Here is a 25496-nt window from a genome sequence, read left to right on the forward strand (position 1 = left end):
TTTGGACATATAGAAATACAGTCCAAAAAACAGATAAAAACAGTATCTGTTGAGATCATAACGTCAATATATGAGTTTCTTGTCACCAAAAATAATGTATGTTTTCCTACTGTCAGATCAAATATCAACGTAACAAAGAAAGTGTATATTTGAAATCCCATATCTACGAACAAAAACTTCACTCTAAACTACAGTAAACTACGGTTATTGCGAACACGCTTATAACGAACTAACTGATATAACGAACTAACTTTTTAGTCCCGACTAGATGCTGTAGTTATGCTGTATATAAGCTTATAACGAATAATGGTTATAATGAACGAAAATTAGTAGTCCCTTTGAGTTCGTTATAACCATAGTTTACTGTAATTCAAAATTCCAATAAGACCTGACACATTAACACTTGCACTTATTATTCTGATTCACCAATGCTTCATCATAACCCCTAGCCAAACCCCCTGGATCAAGTCTTTGGTAGTTGGCATGACATGAATACATAGAGCTTTTATGGAAAACAACTTCTTTATTATGTGCAACAATGTTTCAGCCGGCGCCTTCTTGCCCCTTGGTCAAGTAGTGAATGTACAAGTTACCATGGTATATGAAATGCGAAGCAATGCAATTCTTCCAACTGTGTTTAATATGGCACATATATTTAATACAAATACATTACTTAAGGTTAATAAAACTGAGATTGATATACTGCAATTTCAAACTGACATTTTTTATGGATGATTTTACACTAAGCTTTGCAAAATAACAGAGTGTAATTGAAAATATACCTTTTCTAAAAATCTTTTTGTTTTAATTTATATATAAAATCAACCATGACAACATATTTCATTTCATCTCCTGCCTTTATGCCTTTAGATCAATAAGATATGTGAAACAAGATATACCAATGTTGTATACCAAATTTACATAACGTTGTTGAACCAAACAGCACCATGTTACTGCTCAATGTTGAAAAGAAGATACTTTCAAATAGTTTCTTGGATAAATAAAATGTCTACAAGGCTCAGAAACTTTTAATCAGGGAGATTCATTCCAATATCTAACATCTTATGATATATACCAATCAACTTTCGATAGGGAATCAGATATGTTATTCTATTTAAATATCAATCTCATTAAAATCAGATCTTAGTTCTCGCTACCGCTAAACAAAGATCTGAGGACATCCCATTACGGGTCACGTAAGGCCGACCTTGCGCGAACTTTGACCGACCAATGGAATGACCAATCAGAAGGCAGCTTTCTCGTGCTTTACGGCACTAATTTCAAATTGGCGACTATGCTTCGAAACATATTTTGACAAATTCTTTATTACAAATTTGAAATCTGAACAAAAGAACACTCTGGAATGGCTAATAGATGGTCTAGAATGTATGGATACAGTTGTTAAACACGTAACCATCGTTCAGAGTTAAAGTTTTCGAGGCTGCATGATCAGAAATCACATTTCGACTGTCACTTTCATAATCTGGTAAGCGATGCTCTGATTGGTCAGATGAAAGGTCGTTCTGCCGTGACCCCTAATGGGATGTCCTCAGATCTTTGTTTAGCGGTAGCGAGAACGGAGGTCTGATTTTAATGAGATTGTTTAAATATAAACTTGACATATTATGAAAATCAGTTTTGTGTATCATGGAAAGATAGTAGTGGAGTAGTATCTCTCCAGAAGGATCTGTACCAAACTTAAGTCCAGAATCCTTGCTCAACAATGTCACAAATCTCTAAATAACAGCTCAAATCACATGAACACTTGATTGGTTGTTACACCAGATACACAATGTTTGGACGTTATATTATGAGATACAGATCATGCAGAATATATATCACATCATAGCTTCTACTGAGACAACACTTCATGAGAACAGCTTGTACGATACCCAACCCAACAAATATATACACTACTCAACTTTTGATAGGGACAATCATATATGTCATTCTAATTAAAAATGACCGTTGACATATAATGAGAATCAGTCGTGTGTATCATGGAAGGTAAAAATATCCATACCAAACATGTATAGTAATACAATGGGGCAATGAAAGGCTTTAAGGGTGTCTGCTTGTAGGATGTTGTGTTGTGTTGTAATGCCATCATGTGTGAATCGGGAGTCACTTAATGACATATGTTTTGTCAGTCTATTGCCAAAATGAAGGGATGCTGCTGAGGATCAAAGACACAAGGCCAATTGTCAAAGATACAGCGTCATTGATCTCACAAAACATGAAATATTCCAATACAATAATCAGCAAAAGCGTCTGAGAGCCATGCCACAAGGTTTCCTTGTATTTTGATGCGAATGCATTGTAACCTTGTTGCATGATGTCACAGCACTGTGTAACATCATAAATGGATTCCTCTGCATTAAGAAACTGAAACTCAAATGTCTGAATGATTTTAACCGTTTGTAAAATAATTAACACATTAACATAGAAATAATGATTTTTTCCTGTAGATGAATGTTTCACCCCTCTCTGGGCCCCGTTCTACAAAGACATCTTAGCGCTGAGGTGATCGTAACTCCCATACTTTAACACTGGCTTACGATAGTCATAGCGCTAAGATCGCTTTGTGGAACGGTGCCCTGGACAAAATATTTTTAAAAATTAACACAGTGACTGATTGTGCCTCTATAGAAGAGTGGGAATGTGGTAGTTAGTAAGTCCACACAACCCCACTTCATGTTTCAAATTAGGATTACATAAAAAACATATATAACTTCCCTATCTCCAAAAAATGTAAGTACTGTATTAGACGTAATAAGCGCCCAGGGCGCTCTCAAAAAATTAGAAATAGGAGGCTCTTATAGAATATTATTTTGGTGAAAAAAAAACAGAGTTAAAAGATAAATTTCGTGGTTTATGCTGCTGACAGCCTGAACTGTTTATATATGACAGTTATATTTTTCCAGAATTTATTTGCCCATAATTAAGGGTGCATATAACACACGAGTGCGCATTATACGCGAATAAATAAGTCTTGTGTACATTGAACAATCGAAAGGGGTGCTAATTGGGTTTGTTCACTAGCCAATATATTATATATATTATCGCTGTGGGCGCTTATTACATCAAATACGGTATTTATAATACAGCCTGCCAGACATCCTTCAACATTTCAGAGAACACACATCATTTAGGAAAGTGTGCCTAATCTTTTACAGTGGAATTTACACCTAACACTGACGTAAAAATATGGCTTAAAGATCCGCATGTTGGATTACATGAGAAATTCAAGACATTATCCTCTTCCATTGGACTGGCACCGTGATACATTGAAAAATCAAAATGACCACAATATTGTGTAAGTTGGCAAGATCATCTGATAGTATATCAGTGCACACTGCAAAATCTGTTGATGTGAGTTTCCTTCCCACACAGATTAATGTACCACTTATTACAGAGTATAGGTGAAGTTTTTAAGGCCAAAATACAAGGCAAAGAAAGGGGGTCGTCAAATACACCAAGACACATGTGTCTACAGAGATTACCCCAAGTTTGTGTCTATGTTGTAGATGCCAGGAAATCACAGACAGGTGCTTGACAAATGGTCAACAACACATCCATCAACTTGGACCAAATATTCCCTTAGGACAGAGATTAAATCATAATTTTCATGTGTGATCCCAACACACAACTGAATTTATAAATAACAATAACTTAACCCTGATCACCTTAAAAGCCAAGAGACTATTGACAACACCAGCAAATCAACAAGCATGGAAATAATTTTTAATTCGAATAACTTTAAAAAATTTCAGTGAAATGAATATACAAAGAAAATGAGACGAAAAGCTCCGGTGGAAGAAAAATGGCTTCCGACCGACCATACTGTGCAATATACTGTAAATCATGAAATTAATGTGCTGTCAAACGAATGCAAGTGTCAACCCCTGGCCTAACATGCATCATGAAATCAATGCAAGCAGCCCCACCCAAACTGTCGTCCTAGAATCCATGGGATCAAAGTTTGATAGAATAATATTGTTTGCCTTCTTCACAAATTCAACTTCTTCTGCATGAGATATGACGTAATTCCATGTAATCAATCGCAGGATATTCCAAACAAAGCATATTCAAATGAGCTAGGTCAGGTCACCGACGAAGACTGTAAAAATATCCAAGTGCTGTTACACTAATTAGCACAATCCGTTGCCAAACAGTGTAACCACCACAGCTGCTGTTACAGTAGTGGACATTTTCACCTAGTGGTTTGAGAGCACAGCTTTGCTTGTAATGAGGTTTGTTTGTTGTTTGTTGATTAATGCCGCACTCAGTACTATTCCAGCTATATGACGGCGGTCTGCAAATAATCGTGTCTGGAACAGACAATCCAGTGATTAATATCATGAGCATTGATCCACGCAATTGGGATACGATGACATGCATCAACAAGTCAGCGAGCCTGTGTATGTAATGCGATTTTTTGCTTGTAATGAGATTTTTTTTGCCCAAAACAAAAGGTGCCGTCATACATAGTTGGCATCTCTAATAACGTGTGTAAACAAAGTGCGCACATTTGACACGCTACGCTAAATTTAGCGCCGGTTGCATTGCTTCTTCAAAGCTTTGTTATGTAGGTCATTGCATCAGGAATGTGCAGTGAACCTGACAAGACAATAAACTCCCTGATACCAGTGTTAATGCAAACAAGGTATAATCACACCTTTTGCATCAATTTAAAACTCACATTAATTTCATGATTAAGAAAGTAATCTAACTCTAGCTATCTAATATAATAGCCTTTGAGTTATATCAACACACTTCTTCATGAGTTCCAACTACTATTGATTTTGATTTGACAATCCATTATGACCAACGGAACAATTACTAAACTGAAGCTGGTTTCATGTTTATTAAAGCAGACTAACTGATTGAACCGTTGTATGTTAATGTGGCCACCCCATAGCACCATTGCTTGAAAACAAAAGGGGAGATAATTCCTAACTTCCTGTTTCTATTTCTTCTTACTCTTCTCATGGTAGTACTCTTGCGCCTTGGACACAGCCAATGGAATGGTATCAGCAGATTTAGTTGAATAGGAAAACAAAAGTTCGGGCACATCGGTACTTTCTCGTGAAAAGGCAGCACATTTGGACAGAAGGTCATAGGCAATGCTGTCGGACACGACGGAGTCATGCTTGTAATCGGGATGGTTGTTGACCAATTCGCGAATCCATCGTGCTGTTGTCATCAACTCACCTAAAACAACAAATGGAACATTCATCATATAATTACAAAAGACTATGGGATTTTAAATTTGTAAGCAAATAACATTAATGTTTTCTGACGTACATCCTTGCTTCTGATCCTTCACCATGAATTTCAATAAATCATAATCCACATCTGGAAAACGGCACTAGTGCTATCAAGCCTATAGTCCTCAAAACAATTCATAGTGGTTAAAGCATTCATAGGACTTGTAGAAATCACAAAATGTAGACCCACAAGGCTCTGAAGTTCACCTGAAGAAATAATGGCAGTCACGTTTAAATTAGATCAAAATTCTGTGAGCACTCTCTGGGTACTCCACAGCTGGGATGCTTCAAACAACGTTTCAGCTCTACAGGTCTTGTAGTTTCAGCTCCACAGGTCTTGTAGTTTCAGCCCCATAGGTCTTGCAGTTTCAGCTCCACAGGTCTTGCAGTTTCAGCTCTACAGGTCTTGCAGTTTCAGCTCTACAGGTCTTGCAGTTTCAGCTCCACAGGTCTTGCAGTTTCAGCTCCACAGGTCTTGCAGTTTCAGCTCCACAGGTCTTGTAGCTTCAGCTCCACAGGTCTTGTAGTTTCAGCCCCATAGGTCTTGCAGTTTCAGCTCCACAGGTTTTGCAGTTTCAGCTCCACAGGTCTTGCAGTTTTAGCTCTACAGGTCTTGTAGTTTCAGCCCCACAGGTCTTGCAGTTTCAACTCCACAGGTCTTGCAGTTTCAGCTCCACAGGTCTTGCAGTTTCAGCCCCACAGGTCTTGCAGTTTCAGCTCTACAGGTCTTGCAGTTTCAGCCCCACAGGTCTTGCAGTTTCAGCCCCACAGGTCTAGCAGTTTCAGCTCCACAGGTCTGCAGTTTTAGCTCTACAGGTCTTGTAGTTTCAGCCCCACAGGTCTTGCAGTTTCAGCTCCACAGGTCTTGTAGTTTCAGCCCCACAGGTCTTGTAGTTTCAGCTCCACAGGTCTTGTAGTTTCAGCCCCACAGGTCTTGTAGTTTCAGCTCCACAGGTTTTGCAGTTTCAGCTCCACAGGTCTTGCAGTTTTAGCTCTACAGGTCTTGTAGTTTCAGCCCCACAGGTCTTGCAGTTTCAGCCCCACAGGTCTTGCAGTTTCAGCTCCACAGGTCTTGTAGTTTCAGCTCCACAGGTCTTGTAGTTTCAGCCCCACAGGTCTTGCAGTTTCAGCTCTATAGGTCTTGCAGTTTCAGCTCCACAGGTCTTGCAGTTTCAGCTCTACAGGTCTTGCAGTTTCAGCTCCACAGGTCTTGCAGTTTCAGCTCTACAGGTCTTGCAGTTTCAGCCCCACAGGTCTTGCAGTTTCAGCTCTACAGGTCTTGCAGTTCTAGCCCCATGGGCCTTGAAGTTTCAGGGATGATGAAAATATATTATTCAAAGCTGTTGGGAAAATAATTACCTGAGGCTCTTTTGGAGATGAGCTGTAGATACTGCAGCACGGTGCAGCGAGTGTCAACGTCGGTCTCCACACTGTCCATGTACTTGTTCATCAGGGACATCAAACCAACAAAATCTCCCTGAAACAATGACGCCACAACGTCACAACTAGTTTGCAATATCAGACCCAGGGTTTCTCTCATGCAGGATCCTTGTGTATTTGATGGAATCAGATGATGCATACTATTAAATGCTGTGCATCTTGTCAATTACTTACTTCCAAGTACTATATCAGTGTACTGTTAAATGACCTCCAAGTACTATATCAGTGTACTGTTAAATGACCTCCAAGTACTATATCAGTGTACTGTTAAATGACCTCCAAGTACCATATCAGTGTACTGTTAAATGACCTCCAAGTACTATATCAGTGTACTGTTAAATGACCTCCAAGTACTATATCAGTGTACTGTTAAATGGCCTCCAAGTACTATATCAGTGTACTGTTAAATGGCCTCCAAGTACTATATCAGTGTACTGTTAAATGGCCTCCAAGTACTATATCAGTGTACTGTTAAATGACCTCCAAGTACTATATCAGTGTACTGTTAAATGGCCTCCAAGTACTATATCAGTGTACTGTTAAATGGCCTCCAAGTACTATATCAGTGTACTGTTAAATGACCTCCAAGTACTATATCAGTGTACTGTTAAATGACCTCCAACTACTATATCAGTGTACTGTTAAATGACCTCCAAGTACTATATCAGTGTACTGTTAAATGACCTCCAAGTACTATATCAGTGTACTGTTAAATGGCCTCCAAGTACTATATCAGTGTACTGTTAAATGGCCTCCAAGTACTATATCAGTGTACTGTTAAATGGCCTCCAAGTACTATATTAGTGTACTGTTAAACGAGTTCCAAGTACTATATCAGTGTACTGTTGAATGACTTCCAAGTATTATATCAGTGTACTGCTTAATGAGTAATAATGACTTCCAAGTACTATATCAATGTACTGTTAAATGGCCTCCAAGTACTATATCAGTGTACTGTTAAATGACCTCCAAGTACTATATCAGTGTACTGTTAAATGGCCTCCATGTACTATATCAGTGTACTGTTAAATGACTTCCAAGTACTATATCAGTGTACTGTTAAATGACTTCCAAGTACTATATCAGTGTACTGTTATATGACTTCCAAGTACTATATCAGTGTACTGTTAAATGACTTCCAAGTACTATATCAGTGTACTGTTAAATGGCCTCCAACTACTATATCAGTGTACTGTTAAATGACTTCCAAGTACTATATCAGTGTACTGTTATATGACTTCCAAGTACTATATCAGTGTACTGTTAAATGACTTCCAAGTACTATATCAGTGTAGTGTTAAATGGCCTCCAAGTACTATATCAGTGTAGTGTTATATGACTTCCAAGTACTATATCAGTGTACTGTTAAATGACCTCCAAGTACTATATCAGTGTACAGTTAAATGGCCTCCAAGTACTATATCAGTGTACTGTTAAATGACTTCCAAGTATGATATCAGTGTACTGTTAAATGACTTTCACATACTATATCAGTGTACTGTCATGGAAATGTGAAAAGTTTTTGTTTCTTTAAAACTCCAAAACTGTTAAGAGGCACCAGTTCACAACTAGACCTATCTAGTTTAGACCCAAGTTTGGTGAAGAAATATCGTACGGTTTTCAAGATCTGCATCGGAAACAACTGCTTGCTAAGACAGACTGACACAGTGTCCATTTTAATATTCCCCACAAAACACATTGCCAGGGATAAAAATCATTCATTATTAATTTGTGGTCAGTTCGGTACCAGTATTTTCATTCAAGAAATAAATTTTCAAAAATGCCAAATCATGACAAAAAGCGGGACACCACCACAATCAACGATTGTTCTGTTGTAACAAACCTGCTACAAACAGTAACTAACTCATGATGACATCCTCACCGATTCCACAAAACCAGTAAACTTGGTGTGTTTCTGCTGGACCACCTACCTTGCCATTGATGATTTCATCGATGCTCATCAATGTGTATTCATCGGCAATACACTTGCAGGGAGTCTTCTCACAGTTCACCATACACTCTGCAGCCTCAGGCGGGGAGCAATCTGTCAACACAATACTTAGAGAACAACCCAGAAACACTGAAGAAATACTCATTATCTGTCCCAAGTAAATTCATTTGCAAATCATGACTTTGGCGAGGGACTTTCAACATTAATTGACAAAAGGACAGATCATGTCATCATGGTTATTCTTAGGTTTCTCTATAAATCACCCATATAGTCAACTATAGGCATGCATCCTGTCATCAACTGACTAAGAGTGAGTGAGTGAGTGAGTATGGTTTTACGCCACTTTTAGCAATATTCCAGCAATATCACAGGACACCAGAAATTGGCTTCACACATTGTACCCATGTGAGGAATTGAACCCGGGTCTTCGGCGTGACAAGCAAACGCTTTAAACACTAGGCTACCCCATCGCCCTGACTGACTAAGAGAGACCTGTGATTGCTAATAATGGACACCTAATGGTACATCAATTATTGTGGGTTCCTCACCTGTGACAACATCCTTCCTGAAGTAGAACCGGCCCTGTCTGACTGCGTCTCTCTTTGAGGCCGTTTTCATGTTTTCATCAACCTACAGAGATAAAGTGAGTGAGTGAGTGAGTATGGTTTTACATCGTTTTTAGCAATAATCCAGCAATATAATGGCAGGGCACACCAGAAATGGGCTTCAACCATTGTACCCATGTCGGGAATCAAACCTGGGTCTTTGGCGTGGCGAGTGAACGCTTTAACCACTAGGCTACCCGACTGCCCCTACAGAGAGAAAGGAAACTACATTTCTAGGTACAAGTCATTTCACTAAGTCGCTTTTTGGTTAGTTTGCTCACTGTTTATCGCCACACTAAAAAATATTCCAAGTATATGACAGTGACCTGTAAATAACTGAGTCCCGACCACACAATGCAGGGACAGACATTACGGACAAATGATCTGCGCTGTCAGGGTACGATGACATGCAAGTCCCCAAGCCTGACCTCCTGATCCATTAAGTTACAACCAGCTTAGCTTGCTGGGGACCTATTCTAACCCGGACTATCCATTGGGTCATTTCACTATGAAGCATGCTGAACTATCAAGGATCCAAATAGCAATGTGTTCATTGGGTAAGTTCAAAAGTTATGACTGGTGTTTACATATCAAAGCCATATAATTTCACTGATTCTTGTGTACATTGCTACAATAGGGGCGCCACAGACTGATTAAACTACTGCTGCACTGCACTGTGGTGTACGGACAAAAGCCCTCATGGACATAACCTCTCATGGACAAAACCCCCTTGGACAATAGGCCCCTGGGACCAAATCCCCTTAGGACAAAAGCCCTTATCTGACAAACGGGTCAAAAGCCCCTACATCGTTGATGTGTCAAAATATCAATAGCTGACATGGATACCACACAATACTATCAGTTGCTTTGATAGATGGAAACCAGTGGATTCAACACTGATAACCATATTTGAACATTGCTAAATTATTTTCTTATCACCTGTTTGTTTACCGGAACTCACTGAAGGGGTCCGGTATAATTTTTTTCTGTGCATATTATTCGGAATTTTTCTTTTCCAAAATACTGAATCCGCTTGAGGGGGCTACACATTATACTCAAGAAAATACAGTATATCAGAACTTTATGTCCAATTATAATCTACTTAACCATGTTAACTCATCAACTTCACCTGCAATTAAAAGCAAGAAAAATGACAGACATGTGCTGTTTGGTCTCACATCATGTCAAACATTGCCAGGGCATTACTGGAAAATGAAGGTATTCATCTAACATTATAATACTACTGCAAAAGTGGTACAGGGGAAAGTGTTGCAAACAAATGAAATATCATTGCATTAAACAGAGCTCCAGATAAGCTGCGTATCTGCGTAAACTACGCATCAGAAATACAGAAATATGCAGTAAAATAAAATCCAAGCGTATCAAATGCACAACGAACATTACAGATATGCTACAAAAATAAAACTTGTGCGTTTCATCAAAATATTGTGAAGTAACCCTGCGTATTCAATTAGCAAATCAGAAACTTATTTTGAAATTATAAACGGGCATTCCGTCAACCTTGCCAAACTCCATGATGACAGTTACATCATGATCATTTGCCATCACACTTTCTTGTGGAAGTATCGTGGTATTTTTGAGTCTCATAAAGCTCTCGACACCAGTTTCCAGGGACTAGATGAATAGTGTTTTTAGATATTTAACTTAAATACCCACATGTGTAAAAACTACTGGGTAACAGAAATTTGAATACCCCGATAGAATTACTGATACCCAATGATTTTAAAATGCATGGGTAAAATACCCATAACACAAAAAGCTTATCTGGAGCTCTGATTAAATAAAAATTGTAACTACTCCCAAAATATGATATGGCCTTTTCAAGTTAAGTTTACACCACTTTGACAGTATTTCATTCATATAACTGCAAATCAGCTTAATGTGTTTGATAAGACATGGTGATGCAGGGTGTAGATGTCTACCACTTTAGTGAAACCTACAGGCACTGTTATGACACTGACAGAACCAGGCACACATCCGGGAAGCTAAGGGAAGCAACTCTGCCTTGCCTAAGCCCACTGTACCCCTGGTGAACATCTGCAGGTACAACATGCATAACATACGACACAATTTTACCCATAAGGGGACGGATACACCTAAAGTTATTTTTAGTAATTCTCACTGAGCATTACAACAATTGTTCCACTGTTTTACTGTTTGCAAAGAGCCCCATAGTAACATGATATTGTGTGAACGCATTGTCACAAATCGGTCCAGGGTATTAATCATAATAGAATTGAGACATACAGTGAACTCCCGTTAATCAAACATGGCTGGTTGCATACGATAATGTCAGATTAACGAATATGTCGGATAAACGAAAATAAGCAGAATCAACGTTTGATCCAGAAATCGGACAACTACAAGATAGATAACGATACATATACAATATAAAATAATGAAAAAGAAAATATTCATATTATTATGTTATATTGTTAGCGGAACATGTTCTCTTATCTTACAATCTCTAAAGCTGAACTACTGTTACGGGCTGTATGCCTGATTTAAAATAATCTTGAAAGCGTAGACTGGAATGGAAGTCAACAGTTTGAAACTAGTGCCCCGACGTTCAAGAAAGCTGCTTTCTTAGTGGCTGTCCTGTTTTGTGTATTTAAAGCATTACTTGTTTATTGTTCAGTGAGTTTATGTCTGCAGCTGTTGTAATATGCAGCTACTAGCTGACTTGTCTCGCATCAAAACTCTGGTCTGTGTACTCGCAGGCCGGAGTATGCTGATCACTGTGCCTGATTAACGAGGCTGATTAATGAGTGATTTTGATTGCAAATTGGTGTGTTGGAGACACAGTTGGAGTGTGAGACCGCTGCATCAACGGGTCTAATTAGCACTGATTTCCCATCATTTGTGTCAGATATAGCTGATTGTCGGATTAATGAGTGTTGGATTAACGAGACTTGACTGTAATACCCTGGACAATGCAGTGACAGTGCTAGATGTGTCAGGATCCAGGACCTACCTTTGAGATGGGTATGAGGAAGTTGAGTTTGAAGGTGAGGATGACTCGCGTGAGGAGCACAATGAACACCACATAGGCAGCATTCTCAAAGTCAGTCAGCTGAACCTGCAACCAGGAACAAGACTCAAACTCAACACAACACAGCTTAACAAAGTAATAGCATATCAATATTGGGTTGTTTTTTAAATCATCAAACCGTTTTATTACCTGCCTATAAATTTAACATTGTTACGTAAATGTTACCGAAAACACAAGAACTGTTTTGCAGTTATTTCCCTACCTCCATGGGTCGGAACTCCACTCTCCAGCCTATGTCTGAGTTGGGTGGGGGGGGTTTGAACCTCATGGTCTGCCAGTTGGTTGACTGGATGTTCTGGAAACACAAAACAAGCATGTCAAAACACAAAGTCCGTTCTTGAGGGTCGGACACTTTAAACAGTCGGAGACAACAGACAAGAGAAACGCCCAGCTGTTCTCTCCCAAAATCAACTTATCTAACTATTTGTTAAGTACCATAATCATCAAACAGTTATGAACTGTTAATTTGTTTGTTTTTTTAACGCTGCACTCAGCAATATTCCAGCAACATGATGGCGGTCTGTAAATAATCGAGTCTGGACCAGACAATCCAGAGATTGACATCATGAGCATCGATCCACGCAACTGGGATAAGATGACATGCATCAACCAAGACAGCATGACCACCCAATCCTGTTAGTCGCCTCTTACGACAAACATAGTCACCTTTTACGGCAAGCATGGGTTGCTGAAGACCTATTCTACCCCGGATCTTCACAGGTAGAACTGTTAATAATCGCATTGGGACCAGACAATCTAGTGATCGATATTATGAGCTTCATTGTAGAGAAGAATTATGAACATCCTCTTAAGACTTGAAAACATTATGTCCAGTGGATTATAAGAACTGCATATGACAGCTGTTTTTCTTATTCCCTAAAATATGCAAATGCACAAGGTCATTTTGAACTGACTAAGTAAAAATTATACCTGGTTACGGTAAGCGATATGTAGACATTGTATTGTGATGATGATACAGTTTGCTCAGAGGTATGGAGACTTGCTATGTTCAGAGTTAAGAGAGGAATGAACAGATTGACAGAGAAGTGATAGACATACGGCCATTGCACAAAGACACATGTGTATATATGTTAAGGAGAACTAAAAGTAGCCACCCCCACCCCGACCCACCCCACAAATGAGCAGTCTTTAAAATGAAATATTTCATCTCTCGTTCAAGCATGAGCCTTGAAACAACACGATACCATAATGTACCCCCAATAGATGATAACATTCACTTCCTCTAGACCACCAGGGGCAGTAAATAGTGGTTAAAGCGTTAGTTTGTCACGCCGAAGACGGGTTCGATTCCCGACATGGGCACAATGTGTGAAGCAATTTCTGGTGTCCCCCGCTGTGATATTGCTGGAATAATGCTAAAAGCAGCATAAAACCATACTCACTCACTCTTGACCACCATCCTTGGTGCCTCACCTCAAAATGGTCCGTGTCCTCGTCGTCATTCTGGTCAATCTTCTCACTGAACAGGGAGATGGGGTCTCGTATAAACAGGTGGGCAAGATGGCGGGACAGCAGCTCATCTACACCTACACAAGGAGAGGAAAGTTAATACAGCATACAGAAATAGTGTTGCGATTCTCCAACCAAACCCACTCTTGTAATTGCTTCACAAAGGTAACTGCTTTGAGAGGCATTTAGAAGTTGGAATACTAAGTAAGGATAAGATTTATGGATGAACAACTTCTTATTACAATTAGGAGCAACTGTTGGTGTAGGTACCAACACCTACTTGCTTGATAATGGTGTTAGAACCTACACTGAAACGTCGCTCCTAATTGTAATAAAGAAGTTGTAGGTACTAGAATCTGTATCAAAATGTCAATCTAATTTTTTAACAACATCTTAAGGTAAGGTTAAGATATATGGATAAGTAACTTCTTTACTACAATTAGGAGTGATGTTTCGGTGTAGTTTCTAAGACCGTTATGATAACGTCTCTCCTAATTGCAATGAAGAAGTTGTTCATCCATATATCATATCCTTACTTAGTCCTCCAACTTCTAAAAGCCCCTCAAATCAGAGACGTTTTACATCTTAATGGCTAGTTGTGTACTCAGCAAACCACTAACCAAACCAAAAATTCTCCATCCATCAAAAAAAATCGACAGAGTAATCACTAAACTCCAAACAGGACACATCAACCTAAATAACCATCTAAAAAATTTTAAAAACATACTACAGGTAACTGCCCACACTGCAAACAACTAGAAACCCCAGAACACGCACTCATCCACTGCACACACTACCTCACACATCAAGACCGCATTACAAACCACCCTCAATCTAAACAAGGCTCTCACTCTAGAAGCAATACTAAACCCACAAAATAAACTAGAAAACTTCAAGGCCTTAGGCATATTCTTAATCAATACGGAACTAATAAAACGCATCTAAAAACACTATAATCTACCAAATCAAAATTACATAAACAAACAAACATCCACCATACCCAGCTCCCTTAGTTCTCCTCCCCAACCCCATCGGCATCTATTCCAAATCTCAAAATTCCAAAATTCTATATAAGCAACCCCTAAAGCCCCCTCTTGGGTTGCACACACCACTTTCGCCCCTTTCGGGAACACATTAAATGGCCTGGCCGGGCCTGTGTGCGAAATACGCATCAGTCAGAAAGCGCACGTTAAATCTCCAAAGTAAGTAAGTAAGTATGAAGTCGTCACTTGTCCTCACTTGTCCCGCACTCAGCAATATTCCAACTCGATGATGACAACACGGAAATAAAAAATGTCTTTTCAAGACAATCCAGGGTTTGGTGACAACTTTCATTTTCACTAGTCTGTACAAAGGATCAGCCATCTTTCTGATAGTCTACTGGTCCAAATCCTTCCTGAATGTTACCATGGTTACTAGTCTTGGACTAGTGGACATGCCTATTACCTGAATTTCAAACCCTGCAATCCAGGGATTGATACTGTGAGAAGAAAATCCTCTATCACCTTGCATAGGTTGCTGGTGTCTACTTTAACCAAGAATCATGACGGGGTTGAATGGTTGATTGGTCCTGTCTGTATGTATACAGGGGTTTATCTAGACCTACTCATAGACGATATCCTGCCCCACTTCAAGTTAATATAACCATAGCTACTTTTATGGCTTGTAGAGGCGACATGTATATCACTGATAACAGGACCAGTAAAGAGGAAGTGGCTTTTAATGCTTAGTTTTATATTACTGCACTGAATACAATGTTAGCTTTGTTTGTTTGTTGTTTAACGCTGTGCTCAGCGATATTCCAGCTATATGAAGGCGGTCAGTAAATAATCGAGTCTAGACCAGACAATCCAGTGATTGACAACTTGAGCATCGATCAATGCAATTGGGATACGGTGACATGCATCAACCAAGTCAGCGAGCCTGGCCCGAACCCGTTAGTCACCCCTTACCACAAGCATAGTCGGTTTTATGGTAAGCCTGGGCTGCTGAAGACCTATTCTACCCCGCATCTTCAGGGGTCTTTTTTAATACCTCAGAATTAAAGAAAATAAAAAAAATGTTAACTTTGAACAAAATAATGATTGTTTCCCAATTTGCCTGGCAAGGGCACTTAGTTTAACATCCTGAATTACTCCCCGGTAGAGGTCCGATGTTTTGGAGTTCACACTGCAGCTTATGTACCTACCTTCATCGCGAAGCTGTTTGTACAGATCCTTGTCGTAGACCATTTCAATGTCGTTGTAGCAGCAGCCGCCAGGGGACAGGTAGCTGTCAATCGAGTCATAGCGAGACTTGTTGATACGGAACTTGTTTTCTTTCAACGGCTAAAACAGTAGCAGTAAACCTCCTGACACCGAGCTGGGCACATTTTGGGAGCATCATAGGAGATTGTGTGTTCTAGTTGGTTCAGGACATTCTACAGAACAGTTTTATAGGTACTAATTGTAATTCTCAATCCACTCACCTAATCCAAAATATTCATATTACCCACAAACCGTATACAGCCGTCTATAAAGCAACCCCACCTATAAGGTGACTGCCTGGAACAGACCTTCAAAATCGAAGCTAATTTATAGACCTCATCTATAAAGTGAATCGGAATAAAGCACATCACCAGTAAATACACAATTCCTACATTTACCATAAAAAACGTGTTTGTCTTGAACAGAAAAAAAAATTACATTGTATCGCTTCAGTGAATTCAGGGAAACAAACAGATCATAACAATGAAACTTGGTCAATACAAATTTGAAATTTGAGATAAAACATAACTGGACATGATGCCTTGCAGATTAAACTGTATTTCCTGTTCTGCTAGGCTTCATATGCAGAGATTACGATTACTGTGTGTACGCCGATCAAGAGGCGTACAGAGATCACCTCGATGGGCCTCCTCACCTTCTTGGAGCCTTCAAACATTTACACATACAGAATTTTTGCAGGTGATCGGGCATACTGAAGGTAAACATATGATAACATAATGTCCACTTTAACTATTTTTATGATAGATTTAGAACAAAATAAAACTAAACGTGAACGGCCAAATGCGGCCCACCTTCTACGAAAAGCAGCGTTAAAAATTGGCACTAGTGCTATAGCCCTTGTCAACGGTTTTGCTATGCGTGATCATAATAAGGACTAGTGGACTAAACCGGTTAGTTTTCACCCAAAACATGACAGTCAGCATTCAAAAGACATCCAAGGTGTTTTTAAACTTAAGGTCATAACAAGAACAAAATCTACATTAAATGAAGTACAATAATTATTAATTGACAGAAATGTCTTGATGACATTATGATGTACAAGGTATTTGTTAGCCCCCATATAGTCAGACTTGTGCAGGTCTGTCGCCTGATCATTACGTTATAAAGAGGCTGTTATCAATAAATCTTCCAGTGTCAACAAATGGCTGCACCAACAATTCAAGGGCATCCTTTGTTGTTGTGTTTCATTGAGCTTCCACTTCTTTCCTTCCTTGGCCAAATTAAGACAGAAATCTATCAAGGTCAAGGTCAATCCATCGAAACCAACAATTTGTGTTAAAATTACTCACAAGCATTACTCGTGTCATATGACCTGGTTTCTACAAATTCTACATGATTCCACTGAAACAAACCATCACAGTCTCTAATTTTGTGCAAAAAAACCAATGTAAACTCATGGCTTTTAGACACTATCCAACTTCCAAATTCACCACAAGTAAGATTTTCTGTTTGCTTCAAGGCCGCAATTTCAAAACTCCAATTCTAATAAATGGTATCCAAGAATCATTTTAACACTAAAAAACATGTGATGTTTTCATACAAATCTGATGATGTTTGGAGCAGTTCTTCAGTTATATCCAAGCATGTCCATTTAATTATGAGGAAGGAAGCTGGTCATAGAGGCTCACCATGTTACCCAAACCCACAAGTGAGAGTGAGGTGAAATGGGTTCAATGTCGCGTTCAAGATTACTGCACTTATATAGCCATGAGCATGCACATGGCTGCTTGCAGCAGTCTGGATTTACGCTGGTTTTATAGTGCTAGCCCACTGACATTCCATGCTGCAGTTTTACATGGATACGCCAACAGACACAGTATACTGACTCCTTGTTCAAAAGTCCTTGCTTTATCCCAATAATGCCGAAACAACAAGTACCATTTTTTAAGGTCTTTTGGTATGACACGGCTTGGGATCGAACCACAAACCCTCCTCTCTACAGGCTGACGCACTGTCAACTACACAAAGGCACTAGGCAGTCAGGCGAAATCAAAGATTGGAAACAAAAACCAATCATACCAGTAGTCGTCAATTCTACAAACAAGCAGTACAGTACTTAGTGGTTTGAAAAGATATGTCTGGTACTCATCAGTTCTGATAATGACCAGGACCCATTTGCACAAAGAGATCTTAGCGCTAAGATGATCGTAACTCCCATACTTTCACATAGGCTTACAGTAGTCTTATTGCTAAGATTGTTTTGTGAAAGTGTGTCCTGTACTGTGCTATGGTTGCAAAATTATCGTGAGCACTGAGTTAAAAATTAACATGATTACTGACAATATTTTAGGCAAACTTTTGTTCTAAATTTTGAAATGATTCAGTGAAAATCCTAATGCTTAGCATTGCTGGTTCTGTCCCCTGAATGAAGGACACTCACTTCAAGGCCACGCTCCTCCTTGGTGCGATCATCCACGCCCTGGGCGATGACGGTCCACCGTGCCTCGATGTCTGCAAGATGGCCACGGTAGATGGGTGAAGCAGCACTCAGTGCCAACTGTAGATGGAAGAGAAGATATTTCATTCCTGGGAAAACATTTCATATATCTTATTTCATATATCTTAGAGATGTTACCAAGTGTTGATTCATCATCAGCTACCCAATAATGATGTCGACAGCTGATATGGAAAAAAGGTGTTACTGAAATAAGACGTGTACAATTTATTTTCTTGACTTATAGATGAGACTATCCAGACTTATGAAAACAAAAGCCTAAAAAAAAGCAGGTTTTGTGCTTGCTATTAATGGGGTTCTATGTATGGCTGTCATGATTAACATCGGATATGGATGCATATTCACTGCCCATGTAACACATAGTTGTCTCATTACCAGAAGGATATGGATGTATATTCACTGCCCATGTAACACATAGTTGTCTCATTACCAGAAGGATAGGGATGTATATTCACTGCCCATGTAACAGACTGTTGTCTCATTACCAGAAGGATATGGATGTATATTCACTGCCCATGTAACACACAGTTGTCTCATTACCAGAAGGATATGGATGTATATTCACTGCCCATGTAACAGACAGTTGTCTCATTACCAGAAGGATATGGATGTATATTCACCGCCCATGTAACACATAGTTGTCTCATTACCAGAAGGATATGGATGTATATTCACTGCCCATGTAACAGACTGTTGTCTCATTACCAGAAGGATATGGATGTATATTCACCATTTGTTTGTACAGAGCAGATACTTGGCAATGATGCTAGTTGTTATGAAGCTAAGTATGTCACAAAAGGGAAATAAGAGACTAAAAATATTATCACCAAACTTTTACTTGAACATTTTGAATATTTAATCACATTCAGTGAGAGAAAGTAGCTTGTCAGCCTCAGCCATTGTCTAAATGTAAAATATCCTATGGGCTACTAGACTGTTGAAACATTGTGTGTTTTGTTCCTGTGTTATCAAGGTTATGATCACTATTCAGTTCATCAATTTCACGGATTTATTCCCTGCCAACTGCAGCATTCAGGACAATCCAGGATGATTCAGTATGATCCAGTATGTACCAAGATTATCCAGTATGATTTAATATGATCCAGGATGATTCATTATGATTCAGTATGTACAAGGATGATCTAGTATGATTCAGTATAATACAGGATGCTTCAGTATGTATCAGTATGTACCAGGAGGATTCAATATGTACCAGTATGATTCACTGATTCAGTATGATCCAGGATGATTCAGTATGATCCAAATTCAGTAGTCAGAAGCAGGAAAGGCTGCCAATGGCTCATGAAAATAGTTTCAATTCCCAGGGTTCAAAGCTTCAAATGGAACGTGCACACCTGCCCAAATAATGTTTGTTTTGCTCCCTAATTTTTAACCCTCATCCTTTCACATACATCCCAATAGCAGTTGTATATATACATGTACATGATTCAAATGGTTTGCTTGGATTATTATAAAGAAAGTTGTTAAACTAAAAAGAGGTCATGTACATGCCAGGTGTTTCAACCTGCAGAGATATTGATGAATTCCTAGGCTGAGTTCTCCCAAACTCAAATATTTAATGACAGAGTGATCCGATTATTTAAACAAAACTGTTGTCACAAGACGGCAGTAGTGTTTACTGCTTGACCTTCACAAGGTCAACATTTCTATGTAGTACCCCAGGAGTGACCTCTCGGTGAATTACACAACCGACAAGGATAGTCTGAGTCAGGAAACCACTTTGTACACCAGTTGGACAGGCATCTAAATATAATTACCACAATAGATGGCTGATGTTTGGGAACATTTCAAGGGGGGATCCAGGATTTATAAAAGGGAGGGGTCCAAAATATCCAAATCCTCTCAGTCAGTTTTAGTGCCAACTACGTACTATATTTGTTTTAGATGAGCTGCTCCGAGAATTTAAAAGTCTTGACACTGATTGGCTGTTTTGAATGTTCGCCTGGGCTCTCAGATATTCATGCAGAGAGGTTTCCAATCACATCAAAGATCTAGTGTCATTGAGAAAAGGTATAAGACTGAAAGGATATGAATTGGGCGTTGTTGAGTCAGCGTGTCTGATTATATCCTGATACAGTATGTGACTCAGTCAGTGCAGTGAGTTGCAGTGAGTTGGCATAATTTTTCAAATGATGCTAGTTGAAAGTGATTTTTAAAAAATAAATTTGTGTAGCTTATAATTATTTTATTTCATTTTGTATACAGTTTGTCTTGGAGAGCACAAATAAATGCTTATTCTGTTAAAAATGCAGTACTTCTGTCCGAGAATGCTAAAGGTGTTTTCTTCATAACGTGTTTGCAGTAGTGAGAGACAGGTGACAACTAAGGGAAAGTTTACTGTTGCACTATAGATAAAACTGTAGGTAATAAATGTGACAGGGACCCTCCCACAGTGTAGATTTTATAACATTACTTAACATGATGTTAAGTCTAACAGGTCTATATGATTAGCCCCCGATTAACTCCATCTCTGAGGTCTTACCTACCCGATGATACATGATGGATGATTAGCCCCCGATTAACTCCATCTCTGAGGTCTTACCTACCCGGTAATATATGATGGATGATTAACCCCTGATTAACTCCATCTCTGAGGTCTTATCTACCCGGTGATACATGATGGACCATTAGTCCCCGATTAACTCCATCTCTGAGGTCTTACCTACCCGGTGATACATGATGGATGATTAGCCCCTGATTAACTCCGTCTCTCTGAGGTCTTACTTACCTGGTGATACATGATGGACTATTAGTCCCCGATCAACTCCATCTCTGAGGTCTTACCTACCCGGTGATACATGATGGACAATTAGTCCCCGATTAACTCCATCTCTGAAGGTCTTACCTATCCGGTGATACATGATGGACCATTAGTCCCCGATTAACTCCATCTCCGAGGTCTTACCTACCCAGTGATACATGATGGATGATTAGCCCCTGATTAACTCCATATATCTGAGGTCTTACCTACCCGGTGATACATGATGGATGATTAGTCCCCGATTAACTCCATCTCTGAGGTCTTACCTACCCGGTGATACATGATGGACCATTAGCCCCTGATTAACTCCATCTCTCTGAGGTCTTACCTACCCGGTGATACATGATGGACCATTAGTCCCCGATCAACTCCATCTCTGAAGGTCTTACCTACCCGGTGATACATGATGGATGATTAGTCCCCGATTAACTCCATCTCTGAGGTCTTACCTACCCGGTGATACATGATGGACCATTAGCCCCTGATTAACTCCATCTCTCTGAGGTCTTACCTACCTGGTGATACATGATGGACCATTAGTCCCCGATCAACTCCATCTCTGAAGGTCTTACCTACCCGGTGATACATGATGGATGATTAGCCCCCGATTAACTCCATCTCTGAGGTCTTACCTACACGGTGATATATGATGGATGATTAGCCCCCGATTAACTCCATCTCTGAGGTCTTACCTACCCGGTGATACATGATGGACCATTAGTCCCCGATTAACTCCATCTCTGAGGTCTTACTTACCCGGTGATACATGATGGATGATTAGCCCCTGATTAACTCCATCTCTGAGGTCTTACCTACCCGGTGATACATGATGGATGATTAGTCCCCGATTAACTCCATCTCTGAGGTCTTACCTACCCGGTGATACATGATGGACCATTAGCCCCCGATTAACTCCATCTCTGAGGTCTTACCTACCCGGTGATACATGATGGATGATTAGTCCCTGATTAACTCCATCTCTGAGGTCTAACCTACCCGGTGATACATGATGGACCATTAGTACCCGATTGACTCCATCTCTGAGGTCTTACCTACCCGGTGATACATGATGGACAATTAGCCCCCGATTAACTCCATCTCTGAAGGTCTTACCTACCCGGTGATACATGATAAACCATTAGTCCCCGATTGACTCCATCTCTGAGGTCTTACTTACCCGGTGATACATGATGGATGATTAGCCCCTGATTAACTCCGTCTCTCTGAGGTCTTACTTACCCGGTGATACATGATGGACTATTAGTCCCCGATCAACTCCATCTCTGAGGTCTTACCTACCCGGTGATACATGATGGACAATTAGCCCCCGATTAACTCCATCTCTGAAGGTCTTGCCTATCCGATGATACATGATGGATGATTAGTCCCCGATTAACTCCATCTCTGAGGTCTTACCTACCCGGTGATACATGATGGACCATTAGTCCCTGATTAACTCCATCTCTGAGGTCTTACCTACCCGGTGATACATGGTGGACCATTAGTCCCTGATTAACTCCATCTCTGAGGTCTTACCTACCCGGTGATACATGATGGATGATTAGTCCCCGATTAACTCCATCTCTCTGAGGTCTTACCTACCCGGTGATACATGATGGATGATTAGCCCCCGATTAACTCCATCTCTGAGGTCTTACCTACCCAGTGATACATGATGGACCATTAGCCCTGATTAACTAACTCCATCTCTGAGGTCTTACCTACCCGGTGATACATGATGGATGATTAGCCCCCGATTAACTCCATCTCTCTGAGGTCTTACCTACCCTGGGTTAGATGATTGATCCTGCTGGGACATTTTTAAATCAGCCCCATATATACAACAACTATACCAATAACAACAACAAAAATAATAATAATAATGTGCATATTAATAATGGACCAAATCCACACCCAAAAACATGCTCGTTTCCAGCAATATATGAGCTCTCCCAACACATCTTGGACACTGAAGACTATAATCATGATAATGTACACAAATGCTCTACAAAACCTGGTCTCGTCTCCATACATGACTTCCGCATACAATGCATACATACTCTAGATAAGCTGCATATTTACGTAAAAGATGCAAATTAAATCACCAGAACCCAGTTAATTTTGAATTGCTTGCGCCTATATTTGCTTGAAGAAATTTGATAACTATATAGCATAACAATCCTGTATATAATTATCCAACATAGTTTTTTTTTTCAGCTGGCATACATGTATGACACTGCAGTTCTTTTCTTGCCGCCTGAATGCAGACATTATGTGAACCTGAACTCTAGTGCAGTGAATAACGCACAGATGGGTTTATTGTAACTTAAACATGTGCTACTGAGTCATGCTTCACTGTTATTAGGTAAAGTGAAGACATGTAAATCACCTGGGGCAGTACAGGAACATGTGCGAACTAGAAGTCACCTGAAAGCATAGATTTGTTCATTTGTTGTTTTATGCCAAGCTCATCATTATTCCAGCTATATGGCGGCAGTCTGTAAATTCAGTGTGGACCAGATAATCCAATGATTGACATCATGAGCATCGGCCCACGCAATTCGGATACGATGATACGAATCAACCAAGTCAGTGAGCCTGACCACCTGATCCTGTTAGTCGCCTCTTACGACAAGCATCATCGCCTTTTACAGCAAGCTAAGACTTATTCTACCCTGGATCTGCACGGGTCGAAAAAAACAGCAAAAGAAACCCAACGGACTGGTTGGTTGGTTGGTTTGTTGTTTAACGCCACACACAGCAATATTCCAGCTATATGACGGTGGTCTGTAAATAATCAAGTTTGGACCAGACAATCTGGTGATTGACATCATGAGCATCAATCCACGCAATTGGGATACGATGATATGCATCAACCAAGTCAGCGAGCCTTACCACCCAATCCCGTTAGTCGCCTCTTCCAACAAGCATAGTCGCCTTGGGTTGCTGAAGACCTATTCTACCCAGTGTTAGAAATATAGTCCTTGCCAAACTGCCCAATAGGTAAAGTATCCTGAGGACTAAAAGAAATTTACCTTTCTCAAGGGTTTTGCTATATGTTAACATTGTAAGGACTAGTGGACTAAAACAGTTACCATATTCGACGTATTAAGCGCCCGGGGCGCTCTCAAAATTGGAAATAGTGGGCTCTTATTAGAATATAATTTTGGTGAGAACAAAAACAGAGTTGAAAAATTGTAAATTTCGGACAGTAGTTTATGTTGACAGTGTGAAATGATTCAAAAGAAAAGTATGTATGAATTTAATTTCCCACAATTAAGGGTGCATATAACACACGAGTGAGTATTATGCACGAATCAATAAGTCTTGTGTACATTGATCAATCGGAGTATATTGAATACCTAAAGAAAACTATCAATACCCAATGTGAGTGATAACGTGTGTACACACTCAGTGGCTCAGCCAATTATCTGGAGCATTGTGTAGGCAGGCCTTTTATACTCAAGCAGTTAGACATTAGATGAAACTATTCCCCTAACCATTGACTCTATGAATGTTTATGAATAACTTGTCAATGGTTTGTTGAAATGTTATGTTCTTGTTATGAACAAGCTCAAATTAGGGATCTCTACATCTTTACTGTATAACATGCCGGTTTATGATATGTAATGGACACATGACATTATTTCAATACCAGTGTCAGAAGTAGAGGAGTGCCCTTGAAGTATTCTGCTACATATTTAATACAGGGAGCCCCTAAATATACATGTTTAACTTTGTGGACACCACATCACCTCAAATTCCTATTTCTTAAAACTGCAAATACATTCACAACGTCCATGTTTCACAGATTAAACTCAAATCATTTGAAAAGGATGTAGGGCATACAAGGGAAAAAGCTACAATATCTAAGTCATCTTAAGGGACATTTTCCAGACTGAGCCAATGTGGCCCACCCACATAGGCAGAATATTGCCAGGATGACAACACCAGCCTCCCGAGTCTGTCCTCCTCATCTCAACTTGAAAATGAAGTAAAATTGGGACTCAAGAGGTTGCAAAATATCAATAAAGAATTTGTGTGCTGTATTTACAGAGAGACATCAGGAGAAGCAATGTTTCCTAAGGCGATATCAATATTTGAGTCCACACATTTCATGTTATGAACTAGGATGCCAGATAAATTTGTACAGGCTTACCGGCCAAGGTGACAAACACATTTG

General features: G+C 39.7%; 1 protein-coding gene across 1 annotated transcript in view; it reads right to left on the minus strand.

Annotated features, from left to right (window-relative positions):
* Window positions 1–2707: 2707 nt before the first annotated feature.
* Window positions 2708–25496, minus strand: part of LOC139475484 (glutamate--cysteine ligase catalytic subunit-like) — a 45510-nt gene continuing 22721 nt past the window's right edge. The window contains exons 8-16 of the mRNA XM_071258689.1: window positions 18457–18573; window positions 15998–16136; window positions 13774–13886; window positions 12542–12634; window positions 12262–12366; window positions 9210–9291; window positions 8642–8754; window positions 6630–6747; window positions 2708–5214 (exon numbers count right to left, since the gene is read on the minus strand). Of these exons, the coding sequence (XP_071114790.1) occupies window positions 4970–5214; window positions 6630–6747; window positions 8642–8754; window positions 9210–9291; window positions 12262–12366; window positions 12542–12634; window positions 13774–13886; window positions 15998–16136; window positions 18457–18573 (1125 nt within the window). The 3' untranslated portion in view covers window positions 2708–4969. The remainder of the gene's footprint in view (window positions 5215–6629; window positions 6748–8641; window positions 8755–9209; window positions 9292–12261; window positions 12367–12541; window positions 12635–13773; window positions 13887–15997; window positions 16137–18456; window positions 18574–25496) is intronic.

The sequence above is a fragment of the Haliotis cracherodii genome, unplaced genomic scaffold (assembly GCF_022045235.1).
Source record: "Haliotis cracherodii isolate W230 unplaced genomic scaffold, xgHalCrac1.p SCAF_1, whole genome shotgun sequence".
In the NCBI taxonomy this organism is placed as follows: domain Eukaryota; kingdom Metazoa; phylum Mollusca; class Gastropoda; order Lepetellida; family Haliotidae; genus Haliotis; species Haliotis cracherodii.